General features: G+C 39.3%; 1 protein-coding gene across 1 annotated transcript in view; it reads left to right on the top strand.

Moving 5' to 3' along the window:
• The window catches only part of ZNF407 (zinc finger protein 407), a 762,778-nt gene extending 742,873 nt beyond the window's left edge, over window positions 1-19,905 (top strand). The window contains exon 10 of the mRNA XM_077492358.1: window positions 11,483-19,905. Coding sequence (XP_077348484.1) covers window positions 11,483-12,813 — 1,331 coding nt within the window. The 3' untranslated portion in view covers window positions 12,814-19,905. The remainder of the gene's footprint in view (window positions 1-11,482) is intronic.
• Window positions 19,906-20,447: the final 542 nt, after the last annotated feature.

Below are 20,447 nucleotides of genomic sequence, written 5' to 3'. Positions count from 1 at the left end.
TGATACATATTTTCAAAGATTTGTCAGTAGTTATGGAAGCATACTCACAGTATGTCTGGATAGCTGAGGCACTTATAGTTTAGTGTAATTACAAACAAGATTTCTTTAAGTGTGGTTAACTGCTTCCCGACTGCCTCACGCAGATATATTGCGGCAGAAGGACACGTACAGGCAGATTAACGTACCTGTACACTGCCCTTTAAGAGGCAGCTTACGGGTGCATGCCAGCCTGCTGGGAGCTCTGTGAGCGTGATCGCGGCTCCCATGTACTCAATGTCCGCGGGGATACCCACGATCGTCTCACGGAGAGGAAGAACTGGGAAATGTTAATATAAACAAGCATTTCCCCATTCTGCCCACTGACACTGATCACAGCTCCCTGTCAGCGCTTATTGCAATTTATTTTACCAAAAATATGTAGAAGAATATGTATCGGCCTAATGAAATGTTTTTTTATATATTTTTTGGGGATATTTATTATATTTTAAAAAAAATAGTTTTTTTCAAAATTGACGCTATTTTTTTGTTTATAGCGCAAAAAATTAATACTGCAGAGGTGATAAAATACCACCAAGAGAAAGCTCTATTTGTGGGGAAAAAAAGGACGTCAATTTTGTTTGGGAGCCGCGTCGCAAGACCGCACAATTGTCAAAGCGACACAGTGCCAAATCGCAAAAAGGGCTCTGGTCTTTGGCCAGCCAAATGGTCAGGGACTTAATTGGTGAAAATGCATTTAGGCTTGGGATGCAATTAAATTAACTTTTAAAAGTCAACTAATGGTTTCTATTAGGTTAGATGTTGGGATGGGGGGGGGGTTTAATAGAAATTTGAATGAAGTATGAAAATTTACATCCTTGCCCTCCTTATCTGGAAATGCTAGTTCCCTGGCTGTCATGCTGATCCAAGGGCTTTAGTACTTTGAGTCAAAATCTAGCTATATGTATACAGATTTGGAATCCTAATTTGACCCTTATTCTTTAAGTTGTATACCCCTTCTAGCTCAGTGACTCACAATGTACTAAGGCCAGAAAATTACAGGAAACTATCATTTTCAGAACCAGGTCATTAATAGCAGCCTCTAGGTTTCTCTCAGTATAGTTTTTTTTTAAACCACTTCAATGCCGCACTCTTATACCCCCTTCCTGCCCAGGCCAATTCACAGCTTTCAGTGCTGTCACACTTGGAATGAAAAATTGCACGGTCATGAAATATTTATCTTTTTTTACACACAAATGGAGTTTTCTTTCAGTAGTATTTAATCATCACTGGGTTTTTGTATTTTTTGCTAAATAAACAAAAAAAGATTGAAAATTTAGAAATTTTTCTTAGTTTCTGTTATAATATTTTTCAAACAAATAATCTTTCTTAAAAATTTTTAGGCCAAAATGTATACTGCTACATTTCTTTGGTAAAAATAACACAAATCGGTGTTATTTAGTCTGTAGGAAAGTTATAGAGTTCACAAACAATGGCGTGTGTGTGTGTGTGTGTGTGTATATATATATATATATATATATATATATATATATATATATATATATATATATATATATATATATATATATATAGAGAGAGAGAGAGATAGAGATATATGAAAAAAGATAAGCAAACATTTTTTCTGAATAAAAACTATTCATTCAGTGTTTACTGTTGTGATAGCTGTGATTGGCCACAGCTAATCACGTCGTACAGATGGGCTGTGATTGGCCCGGTCTGTACCATGTGATCACTGTGACCAATCACAGAGCTCATCACCAGTACACAATGAGAGGCATGGGATCAAAGTCTTTCATTGTATACAATTGTCATACGATCTGCTGTGATTGGCCACAGCGATCACATGGTACCAGCTGGTACAGTGGGTGATATATCGCCCCTGAGCACGGCCCATGGGGTGCGTAAGGTGCGATCATGGGAGGATGTCATATGATGTTCTCCCAGAATAACAAGGCTCCTGCTAGCCCGTCATATTACAATAGGCCAGGTGAGAAGGGGTTAAAGAAAGCCTGTGCTTTTGTCATGCAGGGATAAGTAACAGGTTTGCTTTACTGTCCTAATCTCAGCACCACAGTCCAGTAGAGCTAAGGACTTTTTCCCAAAGCTGTCACATGATAGTAAACGGAGTTAGTCACATGCTCCTCCAAACTGGAAAGTTATGGGTAATTTTTTCACACCTGGTGGCTGAACAAGGTGGAGTGAAGGAAGTGTTAGTATATGGGTAGACCTGTGGTTTCCTTTGAGGCGGTATAGCATTTTTTGCATAGGTAAAGCATTTCTTACCCCAACATGTCATATTCCTGATATGTGCCTGCTGTACCATGTAATTGTATTAGAAAGTATCCTGTTCTCTTTGTATTCATTCCTTTATGTGAAATAACCGGTGTTCCTGATAGTCCCTCTACTTTTCTATTAAAAACTGACCTCACCAAACGGGAGAGCACGCCATGGTCAGTTCTCTAGCTGTGCTGGGAACTCAGTATGCTCTCCACCAATAATCAGGCCTGTACTGATGTGCCCCCGCTGCACAGCTATTCACTGCCAAGCTCAGTGTGCTGTTTCTTCTCCCCCCCCCCCCCCCCTCCAGCTCTTATGCAGCTGACAACAGAGGGAATGTGATAATTTATTTTAAAAAAAGGGAAAAAAGGTTTTTATAAAGTTTTTTTATTTATATCTATACACAAATGTTTTGCATTTCATTTCTATGTTAAACTGAATGGATTGTTTAAAATAAAAATTAAATGCAAAACATTTGTGTTTAGGTATAAATAAAAAAGTTAAATTTTTTACATTTGTGGTCGTTTACAATCACTTTAAATTGGTCCAGCTTGTAACCAATGTAAGTATGCATATGCCTATTGGTATGAAATTTTCACCACATATCGGTAACAACCTGTGCAATCCATACAAGGAAACCAAAACAAAACAAATTCAGAAATTAGGTTATGTGTAATGGAATGACACAGGGAAAAATTATTAAACACATGAAGACAGGGAGGTGCAAAAAGGTGCGACACCAGCTGAAATCTATCAGTAATTAGAAAGCAATCCTGCCCCCTTATCAGTGCAAATTAATTTCAGCTGATTCAGTCTCAACTGATGGCCTATAAAAAGGTGTCTCATTACCAAGGTGTCACACAAGAAACTTTGTAAGATGGCTAAAAGCGAGCTCTCTCAAGACCTTCACAACCTTAGTGTTGCAAAACATACTGATGGCATTGGTTACAGAAGGATTTCTACATTTCTGAATGTTCCAGTGAGAACTGTTTGGGCGACAGTCCAGAAGTGAAAAAAAACATTATTTCACCATAAATCAGCCACGATTAGGTGCTCCTAGCAAGATTTTTGACAGAGGAGTGAAAAGAATTATGAGAAGAGTTGTCCACAAGCCAAGGACCACTTGTGGAGAGCTTCAGAAAGACCTGGAATTAGCAGGTACAATTGTTTCAAAGAAAAGAATAAGTAATGCACTCAACCGCCATGGCCTGTATGCACACTGACCATGCAAGACTCCATTGCTGAAGAAAAAGCATGGTGAAGCTCTTTTAAGGTTTGCTTGTGTAACATTTAGACAAGCCTGTGAAATACTGGGAGAATATAGTCTGGTCAAATGAGACCAAAATTGACTCTTTGGATGCTGCAATACACACTATGTTTGGAGGGCAAATGGCACATCACCCTATAAAACACCACACCAACGATGATGTTTGAAGATGAGAACATCATGGTGTGGGGCTGTTTTTCAGCAGACGGCACTGACAAACTTCATTTTATTGAAGGAAGGATGAATGGAAACATGTACCAAGACATTCTTGATATAAATCTGCTGTCATCTACCAGGATGATGAACAGGAAACAAGGATGGACTTTCCAGCAAGACAATGGTCCCAAACACAAAGCCAAGGAAACTCTCAATTGGTTTCAAAGAAACAAAATAAAGCTGCTAAAATGGCCCAGCCAATCACCTGACTTGAATCCACTAGAAAATCTATGGAAAGAACTAAAGATCAGAGTTCATAGAAGAGGCCCACAGAACCTTCAAGATTTGAAGGCGGTTTGTGTGGCAGAATGGGCCAAAATGACACCTGAGCAATGCATGCGACTAGTTTCTCCATACAGGAGGCATCTTGAAGCTGTCATTATCAACAACAGGATTTTTTATGAAGTATTAAATACATTTCCGTTACTGTGTTCAATACTTTTTCCCTGTATCATTCCATTTTATTACACATTACTTAATTTAGGAACTTATTTGTTTTTGTTCCTTTGTATGTATGGATTCCAAGGGTTGTTGTTGACATGTGGTGAAAATGTCATGTCAATAGCACCTTTAGAAATAGAAAAATGTTGATGTGTTCAATGCTTTTTTTTTTACCCACAGTGTGTGTATGTATGTATATGTGTGTATATATATAAGATATATATATGTATAAGTTTTTTTTATTTTATTCTTATGAGAGAAACATAAGCATTTTCAGTATGGCTGTGCAAAGAGCAGTGATGTAGAACCAACCTCTATGACAGTAGTAAACCCAAATCCACCCATGGATCCTGCAATGGGATCCCCAGTCTGGCTCGGGAATACCACTTATGGTAATGAAATCTAACCCCCGAGCCATACTCGGGAATACCGTCAGGGAGGTTAAAGCGGCACAGTGCCAAATTGTAAAAAGTGTTCTGGTCAGAAAGGGGGTAAAATCTTCCGAGGCTGAAGCAGTTAAAGCAACCCAAAAATAACACCTGCTGATAAAACCACTAATTTCCTATTTCTGGCTGTGTGATCAGTTTATTTCCTTTTCACCCTTGTAATATTTCTCGTCTGCGTCAAAACAGGACACAAATTGCCAGTAGAAAATACGGATACCACTGTGTGTGCTGCTGCAGCAAACTCTGCCAAAAAATAATTCAACAGTATTGTGCCAGCTAAATTGTCTAATATTACCTCATAACTATTCAACACCTTGAAAAGTTTTCTTCTCCCCTAGCTTTTCCCATGACAGCCACTTGAAAGATAGAAATGAAAGAAATTAGTTTATAACATACCTTTACCGTTAAAATGAATGTGAAATGTACTTGAGATGTGTTTACCTACCATATAAATGTTATCAGTACCTCTGATTAAGAGATGCTGAAGCAAGATTTGTAAATTTGTTGTATATACAGTGGTGTGAAAAAGTGTTTGCCCCCTTCCTCATTTCCTGTTCCTTTGCATGTTTGTCACACTTAAGTGTTTCGGAACATCAAACCAATTTAAACAATAGTCAAGGACAACACAAGTAAACACATAATGCAATTTGTAAATGAAGGTGTTTATTATTAAAGGTGAAAAAAAATCCAAACCATCATGGCCCTGTGTGAAAAAATGATTGCCCCCTAAACCTAATAACTGGTTGGGCCACCCTTAGCAGCAACAACTGCAACCAAGCGTTTGCGATAATGTGCAATGAGGCTTTTACAGCGTCCTGGAGGAATTTTGGCCCACTCATCTTTGCAGAATTGTCCTAATTCAGTTACATTAGAGGGTTTTCGAGCATGAACGGCCTTTTTAAGGTCATACCACAACATCTCAATAGGATTCAGGTCAGGACTTTGGCTAGGCCACTCCAAAGTCTTCATTTTGTTTTTCTTCAGCCATTCAGTGGTGGACTTGCTGGTGTGTTTAGGATTATTGTCCTGCTGCAGAACCCAAGTTCGTTTCAGCTTGAGTACACGAACAGATGGTCGGACATTCTCCTTCAGGATCTCTTGGTAGACAGCAGAATTCATAGTTCCTTTTATCACGGCAAGTCTTCCAGGTCCTGAAGCAGCAAAACGGCCCCAGACCATCACACTACCACCACCATATTTTACTGTTGGTATAATGTTCTTTTTATGAAATGCAGTGTTCCTTCTACGCCAGATATACTTGGACACACACCTTCCAAAGAGTTCCACTTTTGTCTCATCGGTCCACAGAATGTTGTCCTAAAAGTCTTGGGGATCATCAAGATGTGTTGTGGAGAAATTGAGACGAGCTTTGATGTTCTTTTTGCTCAGCAGTGGTTTTCTCCTTGGAACTCTGCCATGCAGGCCATTTTTGCCCAGTCTTTTCCTGATGGTGGAGGCATGAACGCTGACCTTAACTGAGGCAAGTGAGGCCTGCAGTTCCTTGGACGTTGTTGTGGGGTCTTTTGTGACCTCTTGGATGAGTCGTCGCTGTGCTCTTGGGGTAATTTTGGGCGGCCGGCCACTCCTGGGAAGGTTCACCACTGTTCCATGTCTTCGCCATTTGTGGATAATGGCTCTCACTGTGGTTCGCTGGATTCCCAAAGCTTTGGAAATGGCTTTATAACCCTTTCCAGACTGATAGATCTCAATTACTTACTTTCTCAATTGTTCCTGAATTTCTTTGGGTCTCGGCATGATGTGTAGCTTTTAAGGATCTTCTGGTGGACCTTACTGTGTCAAGCAGCTCCTATTTAAGTGATGCCTTGATTGTGAACAGGTGTGGCAATAATCAGGCCTGGGTGTGGCTATAGAAATTGAACTCAGGTGTGGACAACCACAGTTATAGTATGTTTTAACAAGGGGGGCAATCACTTTTTCACACAGGGCCATGATGGTTTGGATTTTTTTTCACCTTTAATAATAAACACCTTCATTTACAAATTACATTTTGTGTTTACTTGTGTTGTCCTTGACTATTGTTTAAATTGGTTTGATGTTCCGAAACACTTAAAGCGGTTCTGCACTCATAATAAAACATTTGCCCATTCTGTTGCCTCTAGACCATATATTTGATAATGCCACCTGTTTTTATTTTTTTTGATTCATCTACCTTTTGTAATCCGTAGTAGTTTATTTTCATCCCCTGTGGCGATGGGCGGTCTCTTGCGGAGATCAGCATCATTTCCTGCTGAAGCCCGCACTGTCTCCTGGGATCTCGTTCAAGTAATCCCAGGAGACATTGCGGCTAATGCACCCGACATCTCGCGAGATTTGGGAAAATGTTTTATTATGAGTGCAGAACCGCTTTAAGTGTGACAAACATGCAAAGGAACAGGAAATGAGGAAGGGGGCAAACACTTTTTCACACCACTGTAAATTAAAAGAAATAGAGTTGCGGACTGATCTTTTTTTATTGTTCCAATGCCCTAAAACTTTGACTGTTAGGATCCAGTTGTAGCCACACACAGCACAGAGTATTAATTCAGCTGTATACAATGTGGTGGTATGAGTAGGGACTAATGGCCTAAGAAAAAAAAAGCAATTGCAGTATCGAACATACTCTTGACGCTTTTGGGCCTTAATTACTATGGACATAGTGTTGACAAAGTCATGCATCGTCTTTATGTCAGTTGTATTATATTTGGTTTGTTTTTTGATCCATACATTTTGTAGTCATCGTTGGCATGGATCCGGTCTATTTTTGTATAATGTACAGTATATGTGGTTGGCTATGTTCTTCTGGGCTGTATGTAATCAATAAAAGTTTTTTTCTTGGATCAAAAAATAAAACATACTCTTCCCAGTTTTCCTCGTTGTCTGCACACTGTGAGTTACTAAAGACGCAAAAGTGTTCACTTTGCAAAGTTTCTCACTTAGCAAATTTTCTCTTTGCTTTGGGAATGAGGTAAAGCTGTGCTAAATTCTTATTTGCAAGCAAAATTCTATTTATTTTCATTTTTTTTTCTTGCATGCGAGGGTTAGTTCTTTGCAAAGCGATTTCCACATTCACTAAGGTACATAAAATTCCCTTGCAAAGTGAAAATTTGCTTTGCAAGGGTAACATGCTGTGTTCCTTTCAACTATTCAAAAATAGTCAAAACTCTAAATCTGGCGCAGCTCTTCATATAAATCAATCAGCGTCTAGGTTTCCAGTTCGAAGCTGATTGGCTGTCATGCACAGTTGCACCAGATTTTGTACTCTCCAGTTTTAGTAGATCAACCCCACTGTATACTTAATGCATAACTGCAAATCATAAGGTCTTTGTATCTTAGTTTGTCCACCATGGCATGTAATCTCCCCATTTCTGTTTACTTCTGTGGTGCTGAAAAAGCTTCTCCTTGCCACTAGAGAACACTGTTGGGAGATGGATTTTGTACTACTAGATTTTTTAAACTGAACATCTCCCATTAACTTCCTCTAATGGCAGAAAGGAATGCCTTTTTCACCAGCACAGCAGGATGAAAACAAGAAGCGAGACAGTAGGACCTATTGAAAGGAGCATCCCTATCTTATCTGCTAGTACAGAGTCCCCTCTTTTGTGTTCAGTCTGTAAAAATAACAGGCAAAAGTTCTTCTTTGAACGAATACTCTAAACTTTTGCTTTGACAGCTGAGAAATGCACACAGTTCTGAAACGGAAGCTTTTTTGCTGCTCAGAAAACTTGAACTATCTATTCTCTTACAAAAAAAGAAAAAAATCCCATGCTAATAAAAGAGAAATCTGCTGTTTTGTAGCCTGTAAATCTCTCAGTCTTTGTTTTATTTAAATGTAGTTTTGTATTAGGTGCTATAATTTTCTTAGACATGCAGGTGCATCTCAAAATATTTGAATATCATTGAAAAATTTATTTATTTCAGTAATTCAATTAAAAAATTGAAACTCCTATAGATGTATTACACACAGAGTGATATATTTCAAGCATTTCTTTCTTTAAATTTTGTTGATTATGCCTTACAACTAGTGAAAACCCCAAATTCTGTATCTCAGGAAATTAGAATTTTAAATAAGACCAGTATAAAAAAGGATTTTTAATACAGAAATGTTGGCTGACTGAAAAATATGTCAATATACAGTATAGTATGTAATACTTGGTTGAGGCTCCTTTTGCATGAATTACTGCATCAATGCGGCATGGCATGGAGGCGATCAGCCTGTGGCACTTCTGGGGTGTTATGGAAGCCAGGTTGCTTTGATAGTGGCCTTCAGCTCATCTGCATTGTTGGGTTTGGTGTCTCTTATCTTGCTCTTGACAACACCCCACAGATTCTCTATGGGCTTTAGGTCAAGCGAGTTTGCTGGCCAATCAAGCACAGTGATACCATGGTACTAGTTATTGGCACTTTTGGCAGTGTGGGTAGGTGCCAAGTCCAGCATCTCCTTAAAGCTGGTTAGCAGAGGGAAGCATGAAGTGCTCCAGAATTTCCTTTTAGAGGGCTACACATACTTTGGACTAGATAAAACACAGTGGACCAACACCAGAAGATGACATGGCTCCCCAATTATCACTGACTGTGGAAAGTTCATAATGGACCATATGCAACCTCTGTGCCTCTCCACTCGTCCTCCAGACTCTGGGACCTTGACTTCCAAATGAAAAGCAAAATTTGCTTTCATTCCTAAAGGAGGACTTTTGGACCACTAAGCTAACAGTCCAGTCCTTTTTTTCTTTAGCCCAGGTAAGAAACTTCTGACGTTGTCTTTGGTTCAAAAGTGGCTTGATACAAGGAATACAAGAGTTGTAGCCCATGTCCTGTATACGTCTGTGTGTGGTGGTTCTTGAAGCACTGACAACAGTCGTAGTCCACGCCTTGTGAATCTCCCCCAAATTATTGAATGGTCTTTGCTTCACAATTCTCTCAAGGCTGTGGTTATCCCTGTTGCTTGTGCACCTTTTTTTACCACACTTTTTCCTTCCACTCAACTTTCCATTAATATTCTTGGATACAGAACTCTGAACAGCCAGCTTCTTTAGCAATGACCTTTTATGACTTACCCTCCTTGTGGAGGGTGTCAGTGACTGTCTTCTGGACAAGTGTCAAGTCTGCAGTCTTCCCCATGATTGTGTAACTTACTGAACCAGACTGAGAGACCATTTAAAGACTCAGGAAATCTTTATAGTTGTTTTAAATTAATATATAACAGTATATATCAATCAGCACAATTAAAAATCAACAGCAGCTGAACACTGAGGGTCAAATGATCTAATCAGACCAGATAGCAATAAAGATAAAAAGCAGTTCAGTGCAAAAAACACATGCTCATAATAAATTATATATGAATAATAAAGTCCATAAAGTTCATAATAAAAATAGATGATAGAACACCACAGCATGTCCAAATATGTGCTTTTATGGACGAGATACAAGGTGCTCATGTGACAACCTCCACCGGTGACAATTCTAGCAGCTCACCTCATTGAATGGACCCCTGAGTAAATCAGACAGGTCACACAGACATTTCCCTCATAAGGGGATAACAGCTGGATCACTGGATGTGCTAAACGCTATGGCAATGAGATCCCTTGCGCTCTGACCATGAGCTCCAATTCACAGGTACATGGAAAAAGAGGCAGAATATAGTGCTCTCTGTTTGATAAAAGCATTTATTCAAGTAAAAAAGTTGCACTTACAAGTCAAGCACTATTCCCAGTGCAGGGGGACTAGGCAGATAACAAACAAATCCACGAGAATCAACGATAGATGCAGGCGATATCATGCTAGTCACGTGGTTCCGTATGTATTGCGTCCCAGGGGACAGGACTTCATCAGCGGATGAAGCACATCCAGTGATCCAGCTTATACCCTTATGAGGGAAATGTCTGTGTGACCTGTCTGATTTACTCATTCAATGAGGTGTGCTGCTAGAATTGTCACTGGTGGAGGTTGTCACATGAGCACCTTGTATCTCGTCCATAGAAGCACTTATTTGGGGGCACTGTGGTGTTCTATCATCTATTTTTATTAAGAACTTTATGGACTTCATTATTCATATATACTTTATTTATTTGTGTTTTTTGCGCTGCACTGCTTTTTACCTGTTTTGAGTGAATAAGCTGATTGGAGTGTGACACCATGAATCTACAATATTGAACTTTTTCACAATATTCTAATGTTCTGATATACTGAATTTTGGGTTTTCACTAGCCCTAAGCATCAAAATTAAAAGAAAGAAATGCTTAAAATATATCACTCAGTGTGTACTGAATCTATATAATATATGGGTTTCTCTTTTGAACTGAATTACTGAAAAACATGAACTTTTTGATGACATTCAAATTTTTTTGTGACACACCTGTTTAAGATTGGGTTTTTGTTTTACATGTAAGGGCTCACACTTGTGTAAACATGCATATGTTTATTCGTGGAAAGGCCTATATATTCTGTATATGTTCTTGGTGTTACTAGCACTTTGTTTAGCACAGGTTGTACCTAGAGATTACTGGCAGAACTGACAGAGTCGGCAATTTCTGTAGGCATCTGACAAAATATTGCCCATACCAAGTATTTAAATTTTCCTTCTGTTCATGTTTAGTTTTCCTTTGCACTGTGAAAAACTGAAAGGGATAATCTGATTACTATGGAAAAAAATACATACTGTACACTACAAAATAGACTCCTGTTTCTGGATGAGTGAAAACTGTCATAACCTCTTGAGCACAGTGTTGAATAAATGTCTTTAGCTTATTTCCTTAAATAATTCTAACATTATTCACAAAACACTTGTGATTAGGGATACAACTGTTTTACAATTTACCAATTTCTAACTTTTATCTTTCAGGTATTGTTTCAAAATCATTTGAATGTCGACTTAAAGGACTAGGTGCAAACTTTGTGGAAACAAATAGTCGATTCACTGCTTCTACTCCACCAGAGCCGTTACCGGCCAAAGAAAACATCCGAAGCAGCAAAAAGCCAAGCCAACCGACTGAACATGTTCAGCAGGTTATTATCATTCAAGGATTTTCTGAGGAGTATGATGGAAATATCACAATCAATTCTTCTGTTGAGGAAACTGCAGCAGCTACTCTTCAGACGTTGGCTATGGCAAGTCAAGTGGCAAGAGTTGTGCATATTACTGAGGATGGCCAGGTAATTGCCACTGATCAAACCACACACATGGGAAGCATTATTCCAGGAGAAATGCTTAGCGAGCAGCTGTCTGAAGGAGCAACTCAGGTTGTGGTAGTTGAAGCACCAATGGAAGAGACAGATGTAGCTGAATCTGTTGCTATAGAGACTGTAACAGACTCCAGTGGCAATGTAGTACAGCAAGTAATGACCCAGGGTATTTTGGATGTATCACAGACTGTTCATACATCTGAGTCATCTTCTGCCCTAGATGCTCTTCTGTGTGCTGTAACAGAACTGGGAAACGTTGGAGAAGGAAGCAGGCAACAAAACACAGAAAATTCTGTAATAGAGGGGTCATTGGTAAGGATGAGAAGTGAACAGGCATGTGTTGAGTCTAGTGAAGGGGAGATTCAGATGTTTGAGGAGGTAGATGAAGGTCAGCAGGAAATTGATCCGATCGGAATTGTCAGGCAAGTCATGCATTCGTCAGGCTTTGTCACTTCTCAGGATCCTGCATTCAAGAACATGGTCCAGGGGGTCCTGCAGTTTGCAGTGTGTGATTCGGCTGCTGCTGATCAGCTGATTAAAGAAGGAATTACTCAAGTCATTCTGAATGATGAAGGCACTGTGCACATGGTCTCCGCAGATGGTCCTCGCATCATTATGCACAACACAGAGAGCCATACAATAAGTCTACCAGAACAACAGATGAGATTAGTTAATTGTGGAGGTGGGGAAATATCAGAGATTATTGTCACTGAAGAGTTGGCTAGAGCCATGGTCCAAAATGCCAATGGTAACTTTCAGGAAGGCACAACACATTATATTGTAACTGAAATTCCACAAGCAGAGAAAGAGTCTAATATATATTCACATACAGTAATAACAAACAAAGACTCAAGTGACATTTTACATGCAGAAACTGTTGTGGATGGCCAGGTGCCTGTAGAGGACTCCTCACAAGAGGTCAACAGCATGGTAGTTTATGCAGAGTGCAGCTCTGAAGACTCAACTGCCAAACCTCTTATGGAGCAATGAAGATTATCAAACCACCAGTAAAGAATTGGAAAATAGTAAACGAAAATTAGACTATATTTTTTCACATAAAAGATTTTTACAAAATCAATGTATATTTTTAATCCATCCATTGCGACAAATATGTCAAATTAAATTGTTAATGAAAAAAAAAAGTGTTATATGAACTCTTCACAGAAAGAGAATTGCTAGCTGATAAGTAATCCGATAATAGCTGAGTAATTACATTGTTAAGCAGTGCTATATCACTGCCAGGGGCTACTTTACATTACTATCATGCATTATTCTTACATTATCCATTAAAGTTGTGAAACCTCTGTCATCGTTTAATACAACAGCATTTGGAGGGCTGTTTCTGGGCTTTGAGCTTTGCTTTCATGTGCATTTCTATATATAACATCAGAGCTTTTATTGATACTTGTTCTTATTGGAACAAATTGTAGAGACTACAGGAGCCTAACAATTCACAGAACTAGCTTTACATAGATTTGGGGGATGACATTTGAAGTACTGCAGTTCTTTCCCCCCCCCAATCATTCCCTTATTATCAAGTTTCTTTAACTGTTTGTTTCTTTTTTGTTTTTCTAAATATTTTCTCTTTAAAGCGGAGTTCCAATGACATAGCGACAATTTTTTTTTTTCAATTTATATAATTATATCATTAGATACGATAATGGCATGCATTATTCCTATGCATTGCACTGCTAAAATTAGTATTTTATAAGAAAAATCACTTTATATTTTTCATTCTTGGCATTTCCCATCTTGCTTGTGGGCATGTGAAGCCCATAAGCATAATCTTCCAGTATTCGGTGCTGCTGAATATCCAGCATGCACCTCCCATTCTTGCACATGCGCAGTATGCAACACTCGCATCGCAGTAGATGGATCAGGTTGCCATCACAATGGGCATCGTCTGAAGTACCCGCCCCCATCGTGATGGTAGCAATGGCAACTATACACTGGTTGCCCTCTTTTAAAATAGCGTTTGGCAACACCTTGTATTCTGTCATCTGACACTTCTGTCATCGCGTCACTTCTGGTTTTCGAATCTCGCGATGAAGAACGGCGGCGATCCACACTGACTCCTGGGAATTATGACACAAAGCTCCCAGGAGACAGTTCCGTGCAGGAAATGATGGAGATAGCTGCGGGTGGGAGAAGGGGGAAGTGATATTAAAAAGCTTACAATCATGATAAGCTGACAAAAAATTAAAAGAAAATAATGACCACTGAAGAAAATTTTGCCAATGATATATAGATTAAAATTAAGTTTATAAAGTGGGTGGAACTCCGCTTTAACATTTTTATTTTTTTTTACATTTTTCTGTGCTGATACAGCACATTCCAGGGGCAGCACTGATTAACCAATAGCTTCAAAAAGCTTGAATTAACTAAGCTAAAGCTAGCACTTGCCACAGCGATCATTATTTTTAGCAAAAAGCCAATGAGCGCTAAAAATAAAAGCCACATGGCTGAATCTAACAGTCATAATGGCAAATATCTTGTACATTATAACTTACTGAATTGAGAGTCATGTATCAAATTATGAGCCTGCGTTCACCTTTATTAGCCATCCAAACATTGGCTTTCACTTTACAACCTGATTAGTAAGAATGGCAGCAGGATTTTGGATAAAATAAATTTTTTTGTTTTCCAAATAAAACCAACTGGACATAACAGTAGACGTCTGAGTGGTTCTTTGTACTCCTTATTTGCTAACACCAGTGCAAGTAATATGGAAAAAGTGCAAGTTTAATAAAGATAGTCCTACATTAAGGGACACAGAGGGAAGGTCAAGTATATTGGGTTATGCAGAGGCCCTCAGGAGATTGGACACTGGTAAACAGAGCTGTAAGACAGCCTAATATAACCCCTACCAGCATATCTGTTTTTTTGCTATTGTTTTAGTAGAATAGATGTTTTCTACATTTTTAGATAAGATTCTTTAATAGCTGCAGAGCCATCAAGGGTAATTTTGAAGCTTTCCAAATTGGCCAACACTTGGCATAGCTGTACCTTGCCCCACTGAGAGGAAGATATGGGCCCAGCCTGTATCGTATCTTTAAGTGCTGGACTCTGCTAAAGGAGCTCTCTTAAACTCCCTTGGTGTAAGGTATAAATTGGCCAACACAGTGCTTCACAGGTCATGGGTCAGTGGTGCACCTACTGGTGAAAGCCTGTCCCTGTAGACCCCTAGGAGGGTATGCCTGCTGGAGGAGCAACGTCTGTCTGGTATGTGCTTGATACTCTGCATGGGCTGTTGTCACCCATCAACACCACCGCTGTCGAGTAACAGGGCTGTTCAGTTCCTTTGTTGGAACCAGCACTCTTATGAGTATATTCTCTCTCCCCTGTCAGGGATTTTATTGTGTGCTGCAGCAGACCTTTTTGACCCCACATCACTTTTTTTTATAAGTTGTTGCACACACCCTGTATAAGTTGCGACTCATTTTGGCACCACAGTGCACTTTCAAGTTTGTCACACATGCCCTGTAAGAGCTGCTGCAACACACACTTAGGCAGTAAACCTGCCTCTGCAAGTGCCATGTCCTTGTGCACTTCCTCTCCATCTCTGACTGAGTTTCAGCTGGCTCTCCACAAGGTCCAGAATATCTTCTTGCTTATGTGTATAGTGACAGGTCAAAATAGTATCAACTTTTCCTGAGCCTGCAGTGCTCTTGTTCCCTTTGTGAGAATGCTTTGCTTGTATAGTTACTATGGTGGATCTTAACAACAAGGGTAGCGATCCTTTGCCAGCTTGCAATCCACTAACAGTTTTGGGGGGGCTTGCAGTCTAAGGGACCTGAGACTGATAGCACAAACCAGTGTGTCTTGCTTCAGTCGCAGCATTCCCTAGAGTCCTCCTTAAAGGCCAAATTCACCTTTCACATGAGCTAGCCCATGCAGACATGGGACTACAGTAGTTTAAAATACCGTGCCTTTTATAAAACTTGAGGTTTAATGCAATTTCCATACCTTTAGGTCTTTTCTGTCACCTATGAAATACTCCCAATGTTTACATTTCTACTCCCTGGCTTATTTCTAGGACATGGCAGCTGTTGAGTTGCTTGCCCCCAGCGCTGCAAGAGTGAGTACGCAGGATGGACTCCAGTCTCCACCTTGATTCTCACACCACCATTGCCCCTTTCCATCTCATACTCTGGGCTACAACAGCATTGCCACTTGGCTTCCATCTTTGAAAACAGCTAAAGCACTTTAGTTGTCCTCAAAGGAAGAATGCTCAATTACCGTTTTTTGTAGCCCATGTCCTGAAAATAAGTCAGGGCATAGGAACGTAAGCATTGGGTATATTTTGGTCAGGCGTTATGGATGACAAGCTTATGAATCATAAAGTGGGTTTGCTGCTGCAATGCTGGGGGGCAAGTCCCCCAACAACTGCTCTGTCCTGGAAATAGACAAGAACATAGGAATGTAAACATTGGCAGTATTGGGTGACAGAAAAGACCTAAACTATTGGCACTTGCATTAAACCATATTTTTTACAAATGACACTGTATTTTAAACTACTGGCATCCTTTAAATGCATGGGCCTTTTAATGTAGAAGGTGTGGACTTAGCCTTTAACCCCTTCAGGGCTGACCCTGTTCTCTTTATCCAGGGAGGAATTTTAGCAGCTATGTCTAAGGTCTTGGGAAAAATTTCAGCCATATTAAGTATCTCAGAGTACAGGGGCCACAAACATGCATCCACACCTTCTCCTTCCAGAGTCCACATCTGATTTCCACCTCTTGAACCTATCGGGGATATTCCTCTGTCTACTGCCTTCCTCAGAGCCTTCCTTGTGGGCATCACCTCTGTGAGGAGAGTTTCTGAGCTGGGGACATTATCCTGTAAGGAACACCCTTTTGTGTGCTATACAGAAATTAGGTTGTCTTGAGGTCTAAATCCCCTTTTCTTTCAAAGGTGGATTCTTACTTTCCCCTTAAACAGGACATTGTTTACTTAAAGTTCCAACTTAAAGTTCACTCCACATCATCCCAAGGAGATTTCTCTCTACTTTCTGGTTAAGAGTCTACTTCTCTGCTACAGCTTCTTTTAGACAGACTGATACTTTGCCATTTTTGAGGGTCCATGCAGGAGACAAACCACTTCTTGTTTTACTATCTGCAGGTGGCATCAGAAGCTCATCATTCTGGCCTGTGAAATTAAAAACAATGTCTCACCTGTCCCTTTGAAAGCATAGTCCACTCGATCAGTTTGTGCTTCCGGGGCTTTTCAGCATCAGACATCTTTTTCTCAGATTTGCAAAGCTGCCACCTGATATTTCTGTTCACACATTCTTCAGGCTGCACTGTAAACTCGTTTGAGGACCTTCTGTTAACCTGTTGTTTATGTGGGCCTGTTCGCAGTTGTTAGGTGTGTTGTCCACCCCTCAGTTGGACTGCTTTTGGATGTCCCAATGTACTTGATTACATTTACAGGTAAGACAGAAATCCAATTAGCAGGAAGTTCTTATTGGCATTAAATATATTAATCTGAAAGGTCTTCTGTCTTCTTTGTTCTGTGCTGTGTTCTCCTATAGCTATAAGCCTCCTCTAAAGTACATTTTTGGAACATATGTCATCTTACATTTTTCTTGTATGTATGTCAGCACCTGAAAAATTTTAATTACAATATTGTAGCCTGGTGTTCAGTGAGATTGCCTTACTCTGTTTCAATTATTTCATTAATAGGGAAATATTTTAAAAGGTCTGCTACATTGGTTGAAAGGGGCAGCTAAGCTGAACAAAGCCCCCGACCTCTTTTTTTTTTGGACCATCTTTTTTAGTTAGGAATAGTAGGCTGGGCTGATGCTTAAAGCCCAACTCCAGCCAAATTGGTTGTTTTTTTTTGATAAGTTTGAGTCTTTAGTCTGTCACCGACCCCATTAGGAACATCTTTTATCACTTCCTGTTTCAGCAGGAACTGATGGGAAATATCTCCAGTGGGGACATGAACAGAAACTAAAAAAAAACAAAAACAGGTTATTATTACCATTTGTGACTTCCTGCCCTAACTGCTCCTTTATATCCTGTTCTGCTATCACAGGCTCTAAGAGGGATGGAAAGAGTGAGGTGAAAAATTAACAGGGTTACGGGCAACAATAAGAACGCCACGTAAATATTTAGTCTTTCCAAGTCTATGTAGTTACTACCTAATAGTGAAGGACTTTGTCTTATGTCCTGGCGTTCCCTTAGAAGAAAGTTTGCACATTTCTAGTCTGAGTATACTGACCTATAGCTGTGAGCTGTTCAATATTAAAGGGATCTGCCCTTAAAAAAGATCATTGAAACTAAAATACTCTCAGTGGGATAGGCATAGATTCCTGGCCAATATCCCCTTGCCGTAAATTAACCCGATCCATGCCGGATTTCAGACCCAAGGGATTATTTCTCTCATTCTATCTTTTTTTCATTAGTATTCATGGCTAGTAACAATAATAGTATGAAGCTACTGCTCCTTTAAATAGAATGTTTATTATATAGACCTCTGGTTATATGTCAGATATGTCACATTAGGGAAAGCATCTATGTCCTGGTACCCGCTGCATCCTAATAGACTTCAATGGACTGCCTGGAAGATGTTGCACCATAAGGTGTCTTCTGACCATCCATCACATTAATTTACACTTTAGGCCATCATGGTACTCATTGATGAGCTTCAAGAAAGCTGCTTGAAGATTGCTAGATGCTTTGTAAGTTCTTGATGAGTATGAAAGTCTTTATATTTAAAGTGAACCTGTGCCCAGACCATGAAAACGAACTTATTTACATATTATAAACAAGAAGTAAAATCAACCCTCATTCATCTCTGTATCTATGAACAATTGTGGAAAATAAAATTTTTCGACGTTCAGAGCATATGGATTGTAGTGTTTGCTTTTTCTTTAAAGAACATATCTTGGCAGGGTGCCAGCACTCTAATGTACAAAAAAACAGCAACCCCCTTCACACCACCTACCAGCATCCTTTCAAGCAAACTTTAATGCCTGGGAGGTGAGGCAGCTTTTCTATCACATGACCACTCTCACAGTGGTCACATGATCAGGAAACATTCCGCTGGCTCCGATCAGTAGCCATAATCTAGAGCATTCGGTGACAGCTTGGTCAGTGTGTTGTGAGTGCGTTCGCAACGCACAATGGATGCATAGGTAGTTGGGTGTTAAATCTCTCTCTTCCTGCTGTCACATTTATGCATTATGTGGTTGGCAGGAAGTTAAGTTGTTTGGGAACCCACTGAAACCTGACTTTTAGAGCTTTTGTCTTTGAGAATGAAAAGCTTCACAATTAAAACAGCTAAAAAGGGAATAGGAATTTTTTAAAGCTTATTTACTGCTTAAGAATATGTAAATAGTTTAATGGCTGGGCATATGTTCAGTTAAAGGTCTCTTGCACACAGTAATGATGTTTGAACATTTTTATGTTTGGACGTAAATCCAGGTGTTTATGTTGAACACATTGCGTGCATTTGCGCATATTTCCATGTGCGCATTTGCCTGTAATCGCATTCTCATGCTCTGGCTCCCAGAATGTTGTTGTTTTCATGCCCATACTTGCACATACCATGTACTGGTGCAACATAGTTGAATGGTAATGCAGAGTTTTATTTTTTTTTAACTCATGAATACGCAGCACTTGTTCTCACACCTGTGTGTACAGGCACATTGTAAACAATTGGCTGCATTTTAGATGGGTAAAAAAAAAATGCTGTACTAAGCTTTTTCAAGCTGCAGTGTGCAAGAGGCCTTAGAATATAAAAAGAATAGTCAGTGTGTGTTGGGTTCTAAGGTGGGAGAAAAAAGGATTTGCAAACATATATTTCTGGCACCTTTTAGGTATCCTAATTTTGCAACAAGAATATTATAAATGTTGCTGCAAGAATAAAGATGTAATTATTAGTAGAATTGGTTAAGAACCAAAAACCAAAATGGCAATAGCCATTGATCCAATATGTGATATTGTTATTACATGTGTTAGATGTATATGGTTTTTCAATATGATGGTATTGTTTTAACCCAACATTGTAATAATGGCAGAATCAATGGGGCTTGTTAAAGAAGGAAATCATTTTTTTTCAAACCCCCCCCCCCCCCCCAAAAAAAAAGTCTGCCTGGTTTCTAGGGCCATCTCCACCTTTTTCTATGGTCCAGTTGTCCTTAACCAGCCCCATCGTGAGTTGGTTGGAGTTTTGTTGATTGCGCTTAGCTGTATGTTTTAGTTGATGATATAACCCGCGGGTAGCATTATAAATCACTCTAGCTTTTTATATAGTTATTCAACTTGCAAAAGCTGTTTAAATGCTCTGAAGGTCTTTAAGGATTGTAAAATGCTGTTATAGAATGTTTTTTTCACTTCTGTATATTTCCAAATAAAACAATATTGAATAAACTTGTGTTTATTGTACACTGTTTAAAGCACTTATCTTTACCTGTATTCTATGGTCTGCTCATTCCTGTTAGCCATGAAAATGTTTTCCATCCAAGGAAATAAAAAGGATTTCTCAAAACATTAAAGCAGTCTTAACACACAACTAATGTTTTACAAGTACCAGAAATCTAATGCAAAATTTGTTTTCTCATCATTTCGGCCCAGCAGTATACAGTTTTCCTAGATATATGTTAATCTTCAGATAAA

This window comes from Lithobates pipiens, unplaced genomic scaffold (assembly GCF_037356315.1).
Source record: "Lithobates pipiens isolate NorthernLeopardFrog02 unplaced genomic scaffold, aLitPip1_a1.2 Scaffold_19, whole genome shotgun sequence".
NCBI classification, from domain to species: domain Eukaryota; kingdom Metazoa; phylum Chordata; class Amphibia; order Anura; family Ranidae; genus Lithobates; species Lithobates pipiens.
The sequence above is the reverse complement of the archived record's forward strand: the minus strand, read 5'-3'. Positions and strand labels throughout refer to the sequence as shown.